The sequence below is a fragment of the Priapulus caudatus genome, unplaced genomic scaffold, assembly GCF_000485595.1.
Source record: "Priapulus caudatus unplaced genomic scaffold, Priapulus_caudatus-5.0.1 Scaffold348, whole genome shotgun sequence".
Taxonomy (NCBI): domain Eukaryota; kingdom Metazoa; phylum Priapulida; class Priapulimorpha; order Priapulimorphida; family Priapulidae; genus Priapulus; species Priapulus caudatus.
The window spans coordinates 50,921-60,012 of NW_014577409.1; the positions used below are offsets into that span (position 1 = coordinate 50,921).

At 41.5% G+C, this 9,092-nt stretch overlaps 3 protein-coding genes across 3 annotated transcripts; 2 read left to right on the forward strand and 1 right to left on the reverse strand.

Annotated features, from left to right (window-relative positions):
- The first annotated feature begins 576 nt into the window (after positions 1–576).
- LOC106809356 lies at positions 577–4,227 on the forward strand. Its single transcript, XM_014812420.1, has 7 exons — positions 577–2,243; positions 2,441–2,640; positions 2,801–3,071; positions 3,300–3,551; positions 3,778–3,915; positions 4,076–4,184; positions 4,220–4,227. The coding sequence occupies exons 1-7, from the start codon at positions 1,695–1,697 to the stop codon at positions 4,225–4,227; spliced, it is 1,527 nt and encodes a 508-aa protein (XP_014667906.1). The 5' UTR covers positions 577–1,694.
- Positions 4,228–4,939: 712 nt separating this feature from the next.
- Positions 4,940–7,345, forward strand: LOC106809360. The gene is made up of 3 exons (XM_014812425.1): positions 4,940–5,018; positions 5,157–5,288; positions 5,410–7,345. The coding sequence occupies exons 1-3, from the start codon at positions 4,949–4,951 to the stop codon at positions 5,757–5,759; spliced, it is 552 nt and encodes a 183-aa protein (XP_014667911.1). The 5' UTR covers positions 4,940–4,948; the 3' UTR covers positions 5,760–7,345.
- LOC106809357 (probable ATP-dependent DNA helicase RecS) lies at positions 6,132–8,534 on the reverse strand. Its single transcript, XM_014812421.1, has 6 exons — positions 8,391–8,534; positions 7,502–7,646; positions 7,134–7,272; positions 6,795–6,968; positions 6,508–6,630; positions 6,132–6,312 (listed from the first exon to the last, which is right to left on the reverse strand). Exons 1-6 carry the CDS (start codon positions 8,532–8,534, stop codon positions 6,132–6,134), a joined length of 906 nt encoding a protein of 301 aa, XP_014667907.1.
- Between the last annotated feature and the right edge of the window lie 558 nt (positions 8,535–9,092).

The window sequence follows — 9,092 nt, forward strand, 5'->3', positions numbered from 1 at the left end:
TGTTTGTTGTTTGTTCGTTTGTGTGTGTATGTGTATGTTTGTTGTTTGTTCGTTTGTGTGTGTGTATGTATGTGTGTGGGTGTGTGTGTGTGTGTGTGTGTGTGTGTGTGTGTGTATGTGTGGGCTTGTGCTCGTGCTAGTACGTGATGGCTATCGCCGATCATCCCCCCCACTCCTCGGTACGGATTTACGCCCCTGCCGGGCCGTAGCTAGGCTACTACGGCGCCTACGTAGGCCTGTTGGGCGTATCAGTTCGGCAGTTCCCGGAGAGCCTCGGAAGTTGGAAGGGGCGCAATTTTAGCACTTGCCCCGGGCGCTGTTTTTCCTAGATACGCCTCTGCCCACACCATAGCAATATATAGAGACACCTATATATACGTCAAGAGTTCATATTATCAGGAGTTTCCCTCTTATCTACTCCTGATATTATCAGAAATATATAATAGGAAGTCAGGGAGCCTATTATCCCCTATTCCCTATAACCAATATTCCCTATCTACTTCTGGTATTATGTATAGAGTCTCTATTATGGACTCTTGATATACGTATACCATAGAAATAATATAGATAGATAGTATAGGTTATCTATATTATTTCTATCATCTATGACGTTTACGCTGAAGAATAATTAATGTATTTACACAACGCAAACGGTGAACAACTGATTTCCTATTGGCTGTTTATCGTAGGCGAGGTCTGGGCGAGCTCGCCAAAGTATATCACGTGATCCAGTTTCAGACATGGCGGACGAATTTGCTTGTTATGGTAAGGGAGCTAGATCATATATATCATTTACACTTATTGCATGTATATCTAATGTATAATAGATATGCATACTATATAGTACATATATATATATGTATTTATGTAGATATACATACTGTGTATCTACCTCCTTGGTTATGGTAACAATTGGCATTGCGTACACTTAACACTAACAGTAACAGTAACACTGTCAGTGTTGTAACCCAACCAGGCAGTGTGACTAACGTCAATACACCGCCTGACATCCATCCATTGAAAAATCTTGTAGCTGTACAAAAACTACCGAACAATTACGTATATCTCAAATAAAATAATGATCTAAGGATTTCTGCCTTGTTCAGTATTAAGTATAACATTCATCTTATAGTATTCAAGCGTCGTTATTAAAACTAATACCTTAGTTAGCTAAGCTACCTACAAATTTCAAGAGCCGAAGTAAACTTTCAAATCAACTCGGACCGCCATAGCTCCACTGCGCATGCGTTGCGATCGGTACGCGGAAAATCCGAAACAATTCTGATATATGCACCACGTTGAACTTGAGGTGTCGCTGTATACGCAATCATAAGCTGATGACGTAGCGGTACCTTGAAAGCGCGCGATTTACGAAAATCAAGATCACCTTTGACTCTGTGTGTGTGCGCGCGCTTTAGGAATGTGTCATTAATCGGAGTATTTGAACATTATTGAAGTAAAATAATTAGGTCAAAACAAACATTAAGGCTGCAGCTGTCTAGTGAAGACAAGTTGTAATTACAATTGAAGAGTGCGTGTGTGGAAATTTACACACACATAGTATATATAATATTATATTTACTAAAAATACAAAATCCACATAATACAGTGCATTTATATTCGTATAAATAGGCATAGTAATAATTCTGGTAACAATCAATTTTAAAATATGTAACAAAATATCTTTTTAAATTATGGCAACCTGTGTGGTTTGCGACTCTATTTTTGAGCAAAAACTTAAAGGATTCAAGCGGATTTCTGTCTTATCCATTACCACTCCTAGAACGTTTGGCAAAGTGTTTCAGAAATCACCCCAAAAATTTTTTATACCTGGAAATTTCATTTGCACCGCTTGTTTATCAAAACTTAAAATGGTAGCAAAACATACGACGAAATCGGGAAAGCGAAGATGGCAGGATAGAAAAACTCCAATCAAACACACAGAGTCTGCTCCTGGTAGTTCGAGTTCGACACCAGCACAGCCTTCTAAACGGCAAGCTTCATTCTCAACGCCAAAGTTGACTGAACCACCTCTACCATCATTTCACTCTCCGTCACCAGTTTTGCCATCGTCAGCCTCAGAGAGCAACAGCGAGGCTCAGCTAAATAAAACATATATCCAAAAAGCGACTGAATACTTCGAATCATTTCGATATCTAGCTGGATTTGCCATATTAGCCCATAACTCAAAGGCGGCAAAAAAGGCACTCATCGAAACAGCATGCACAATAATAAAGAAAGAGGTAAGTTGTATTTTTCTATGTGATGGCCCTTTTTTACACTTAATTTATATGTAAGTGGATCTAGCGTATACACTGAAAAGTAAAAAAAAAATCTATAATCATTGAATCACATCATCAATGAATCACATCAATCAGTATTTAACATGAAAATGTAAACAATAATAATAATAATTTGTAACCATAATTTTAAACTTCAGTTCAGGATGGTACAACAGGAGCAAGGCCTAATTCTGACTGAAAAGCTGTCACGTGAAACCCTGGCCAGGTTTTCGTGGTCGTCAGCAATTAATGAGTTGGCGCCGATCATGCCTGCAACAGTGGCATGCTTTAATGCCACATTGCCAGTTGCAAGGCAGATCAGAAGGCAGACTTCCAGAGGACGGAAAGGCTGCAAAAGGTTACTTTTTTGTTAGGGATTTTTTGTAGTTTACTTCATCACAATAAATTCTCACACTGTTCACACTACTATAATAGCTCAAAGTCATTTTCCTGCTAACAATTAACACTCCGCAATTAAATGTCAGGTGCAGACGATATCTTGACATATTTAATTGCAGGAACCTTCGACCACACGAGGTAAAGGCGGAGCAAGACAGGAGCCTTGGCCACATGCTTGCAGTAGCACTGCACAAGAAGTCGCCTAAAAAATTCAACTTCGTGCAGCAGAGTGTTGGTGTCGAGTTATGGCGGCAGGGAGCTCCACACAAGGTCTTCCGGACACTCTGTCACATGGGCATCAGCCAAGGGGTTGGAGGTGCACGGAATAACGTCGATCGGTTGGGAGCAGAGCACGATCAACAGCTCCTACTCTGGAAGCAGAATTTAGAGGTACAGTTAGTACACAACTGCACTATGTCACTATATTGTTCATCATTCATTGGGGGTTCTCCCAAATGCAGGAGCGCTCTGAGTTTGTAAGTTTGTTATATTGTGCATGACAATGTAATGCAATTGTCCAATTTATCTCTGTTTTGCCATGCTTCTGGACTTGACCTTACACTTTTTTTTTTTTTTTAGTAAGTAACCATGCTGTATGTTATTGTTTTCGAATTCTAGGTAAGCATAGAAGTTGTCGATGCCAATCCTTCGACGACGTCTGGCATGGTCGCTGTGCTTGAGCACCTTCAGCAATATGTCGCTGTAAAAGAAGGCAAACCTGTTGAAAATTTGGTTGGTGGAGATGGCCTCTCTATAGAGCGCATAATCCATACACAGCATGCGCGCAACAACGGTGAGAACTGGCATCACCGCCTGGATTCCATGTGGGCAGCACCCCAGGAATTCCATAAGGAAATTCTGCTTCTTCAGGTTAGTAATAAATATTTGCTGAAAACAGCTATAGATAAACATCTGAACAACAACGATTACCTTATAGCTAGATAAAATAAAATAAATTGGTTCACCAGCATGATCCATAAGGATTTTTTATTTCTTATTTTTTGCAAATGAAAGCTTTTTTTTCTAATAAGTCCATTTATATATATAAATGAAATAATACCATACATATCTAACTGTCTCATTTCTTCTCGTATAGGACTCCAATAACAGGTTTTTCGTTGGAGCAAGTATAGCTGACAGAGGGACCATTAGCCAGCTGAAATCGGACTTCAACCATCGAGCCCTTCGAAAGGATGTGATGTCCAACTTCCAGCATGTATGGGACATGTATGAAGTAAGTTAAAATACAATACAATGAGACAGCTCGCAGAAGCAAACTCAATAGCAGCAATAATGTATACGAGATAGAAGCACAGCATGCATGCTTACAATATTTTGTGCATTGAAACTGAGCCCATTTGGTCTTAAGAAATGGTTCACTTATTTATTTACAGTTTACTACAGATGGCTACGTGTTGCTCTGCGCTATGCAGCTGCAAGAAACCACCATGAAAAGCTTCCCTAGCCAGGGAACGAGTGAAGACCAACTAGATTGGCTTCACCGTCTCGCCCAAGAAGTGGTCGACTTCTGCTGGGAGCAACCTGACATGGATGGGATCAGGTTTGCTGCAAAAGCATATGCAGACGAATCACCGGACAGTGCTGTTGATGACTCCGTTTTCTGCACGTGTCAAGCAGGTATGCGTATTATGCAAACTCAAGAAAAAACCTGTTTATCGAGAAGTAAAACTCAGACACAATGATTAAATCAGTAATTGAGGTATTTTTATATCTTTTTCTGGTTATAGAGAAAGACGATGTCATGGTACTGTGCTGCAGCTTATCATGCAAAGTGGGCTGGTACCACATAAGTTGCGTGCAACTGAAGCAAGAGCCATCTTCTGATGAAGATTGGTACTGCAGCAGCGAATGCGCTGGTAGTTCCACTTACGTGTACTGCTCCTGCCACCACAAGCGTGCAGAAGATATGGTGCAATGCGCCCTGAAGCAGCATTGCAGGAATGCCGAGTGGTATCACAAGAGCTGCAAAGGGATTGCACAGGACGAATGTCTCCCAGGTAAACAGTGATTGTTTATCGGGGGTAAACTATAGCCATCTTGTTGTGCTATTATTGAGAAAAAATGACATAATTATTTCAATCATTCCAGATGCATGGTATTGTGGTGAAGCATGCCATCTAGAAGCAGAAGGTGATGACTGCGTCCGCAACCACACAAAGGCAATAATGTGGGAAGGCCTCTCGCACCTGTCTAGAAGGATGGCGGTGCGTGAAGGGGATGGTGCAGCAATGCTTGATGATTGGAAGATGGACATGTTACAATTTTGGAACAGGCGCCATCCTAAATATTTCACAATTGCCCATCACTTCCTGGCATGTAAGTTTACAAGCAAATCAAAGTTCATGTTGCTCTAAGTGTGAGAACGTATAGGGGAAAACCGTTTTTTAAACAATTGACCACAAGGTTAGGTCTGTCAGCAATTTAAATTATTCTTCTATGTTTACAACTCTATAGGTGTAGGAGGATACGCCCCTCCACAAATAAGGCATCACCTCATGTGGAACAGGGTTGCGAACTTGAACGGGAAACCAGGTGGCAACATTGGTCTGGACCTGTGTAATGAACACATTAATCGGGACTTCAAAGGTTTGTTGAGCGTACAACGGCTAAGCTTTGCTAAACCATGTTTTTTGTTTATTTCCTAGACACATAATAATGCAAACTATGAAATTCCCTGACATGTTTACATTGTACATTTCTCAAACAGAACTGCTGGCCAACTCCAACGGCAACTACACTCCTCAGACAGTGAAGAGATGTTCACAGATGTCCGGACCCTATGGCCGAACACTCGACGACGGATTCACAGATGTTGGCCTCGTGGACATGAGAACTCCGAATCGTAAGCGCCGGCCAAATCTCTACAAAGCCGACGTGAGCCGGTTCGTGACAGAATATAGCAGCGACTCACTCTGCGACTACATTCCTGGGCGAGAGCACGATGCTTTCCCTAACTTTGAAGCACCCAACCAACTGTTCTCTCCAGTAAGGCTTGGTAGGAAACTGTACAAATTCTCACATGCCATGGATTCATGGCGTCAAATTAAAAATGTATAACCTACCTGGCATCTGTGGCTGTTCCAGCAACTTCTTGTCACATATACAGCAGCAGGAGTTTGGCTTAGAGCAGTTTTGCAGTGCATTATTGTCCATGCCAGGAGTGAAGAGGAACTGCAAAATTCCTTTGCGAAGGCATGTTTCATCAGCCTGTGCAGACAGCAATAACATGCGCATAGGCTCGTCAACTCGCCTCTTGTCTATGGAACCTGGGTAAATGTACATAATAGCACGTCCAGGTCTACCATCGCGCGCACACCTGCCCACTTCCTGCCAATACGTCATTATGCCAGCTGATGGGCCCCAGTGAATGACAATGTCAATGTTGGAAATGTTGATTCCCATGCCGAAGGCGATGGTCGCCACAACACATCATAGAGCAGACTGTGCATCCACAACACTGCTGGCGATACGGGTGTGGCTGTCTGCATCCGTTGAGGAGTGATACATCTCCACCACTCTGCTGTGAACATCACGCGTGCTGCTTGAATAGGCAGCAGACCCAAGCTCTAGCATCAGCCAGTGATAGATGGAAGCAACATGGTCCACTTGTCTGCAAATAGCGAATAAGCCTTTTGTAGCCACTCATTAGTAACGTTTGTAATGACTATGCTAAAAAGTGTATTTGAAAATGTATGTTTATATTGACTGATCCCATTTGAGGTGTACTTGTAGCCTTCAGCCTCACTTTTGTAAATACGTACTACTTCACAATTTATTACTCCTACTTAGAGTAATAGAAAAATACCTTGCATAAATGAGGGCTTTTGTTGCCAGGCTGCCTTTGGCTTTGATTTCGGATACATACCATCCGAGCGCTTTATCAAAGGCTTTACTCGGCAGAGTTTTCACTGTTAAGTGAATGTTTGGTCTGTGTACAGAATATTTCTAAGGTATTTTTCAAAATCAATGTATATTTCAAAATCAGAAATGTTATATACACTATGTGTACTTATATACAACTATGTACATTTAGTATCAGTGTCATTGGTGTAAAAAAAATTCAATTAAGTATTGTGAGCATTGTGTATGTACCTATCAGGAAGACGTGCGACCTTTAGAACGGCGTCTTCTTTCAAGTGCATGGCGCCGATTATTGCCGTGACCATTTCAGAGGTCGCTGTCGCAGTGAGCATCATCACAGGTGTACTCGCCAAGCGACATCTGAGCTCTACTATCTTCAGATATTGCTCTCTGAAGGTCCCGCCCCTAATTTAGACATTTTCAACAACAAAAAATTAGTTTTTTATTTAAATTCACAAAGATGTAAGCGGTGATGGCACCATGCATTACATTGTAATTTACTCCATACACTCCATGAAATATAATCGTGGCTGTATGCTCCACATAGTAACGCTTCTATTGCATGCTCACCATTTAGCGAGACAGTGGGCCTCATCAATGCAAAGCAAGGTGATGCTGTTCTTAGAAAGCCGGACCCACTCCCACCATATCGGTGTCATTATGGCTTCTGGTGACGAGTAAACGATTTTGCATACTCCTTTGTGGAGGTCTGTAAAAAAATGATTGTACATTTTTTGTTTCATTTAGTGTAGCTCTAGTAACTATAGCCCGCGTACAGTTGTCGCAGGCAACTGTACGCGGACTATTGTTACTAGAGCTACATTTAGTGTAAATCGGTAAAATATTAAAAAGAATGTTTTCTACTTTTATTTAATGTTGATCTGTAAAAACATTTTAAAATGTGTTCTTCTTTCATTTGGTGATGGGAAATTCCTTACCTGCCACAGTTTCCTGCTTCATGTCCTGCTTTCGCAGAAGAGCTGCACACCTAACGCCTCGACTGGACCATCTCGAGACCTGGTCAAGCATGAGGCTCCGTAACGGTGAAATCACCAACGTGATGTGCTGGGTTTCAGGATGCAACTGTAGGAGAACGTATAACTATAATGTCAGTGCTGATATAATTATACATTGGGGAGAATGGATGAAAACACGCACGCACGCACGCACGCGGGAGCGCGCGCACACACATACACACACACAAATATATTTATATATTTACATAGCTTTGACATAGTCAGATGTATAGTTCTAGAAATAATGCTGTTTAATACGTACTTCATCCATCGGAAGGCTAAACAGCCCAAAACATTCGCTCTTTCCATATCCAGTCGGCAATATCCCAAAAGTGTGCCGTTTCTGGGCAGCAGCTACTAATATTTGTTTCTGTTCAGTTCCAAGCTCGAACGGTAGCTTAAGAGAGTTGACAACAGTTTGCAAAGCCGAATTTATATGATCAGACATGTTGTCGAACAAGAGTTTGCAGAGCCGAATTTATATGATCAGGCATGTTGTCCGTAGTGAGCACTGAGATTACAGAGAGAATTGCCATAGCAACGGAAATGCTACGTTGACGATAGTCATATTTATAGATAAAAATAAATACTTAGAAAAACAGAATCAAGCATAATTAAGCATCATATACACACATAAATAAATATAAAAACATTAAAAATCAGAAAACATAAATCTGCAACAACTTAATAATTATCATAACGAAAACTTTACTTGCCTTGGAAATCAGGTCGATTGCCGATTTTAGTCGCACCGAACATGGCGGACATGGCGGTTTCTTGTTGTGTTCATCCAATAAATCTCAGAAAATACGGCATAACTCGATAAATAGCCATCGGATAGACGCGTATTCTCCTGTTTCTCCATCGATACGCGGCTCTTTGCCATCGGTCCTCTGTCTGCCGCAACAGCCTGCAACCGCGTGCAACCTGCCCACACCTCCACTTGGAAATACATTGTCCCCGTCACTAGCGCCGGAACCGCGCTAGCGCCACGCAACGAAAAATGGCGGTGACAAGTTGGTAAATAATCTTCGTCGAACGAGTAATATAGCAAGTACAAACATTTAACCGTTAGTTTGCAGTTTAATTTTAGTGTTTGCAGTAACTTAAGACATTTGTCCGGCAGAGAATGTGCTTATTTGGCATACCGAAGAAGTTATTAAGCGCAAAAAGTTGTCTTTGCTTACTACAAAACTGCCATAGTATTTCTATAGCCCTGCGGCGGAGCAGAGGGCTATAGTTTCATAAGCTACGTATTGTGTGTGTGCGTGCGTGCGTGTTGTGTATGTGTGTGTGTGTGTGTGTGTGTGTGTATCTGTGTGTTGTGTGTGCGTATTAGCCAGCGAGCCGTGCAGCCCGTGATTTGGACGGTCCGCTTTGAAACTGCAATGGCCAAAGAAATAGAAAATAGTTATAAATACAGATGTAAACAAGTTAAGGAAACAGTAGCCTCTAGGTTCTAGGGTTATTTTCAGCTAATTTAGGTTATAATTGCGCTAACATAAAAAGTTTC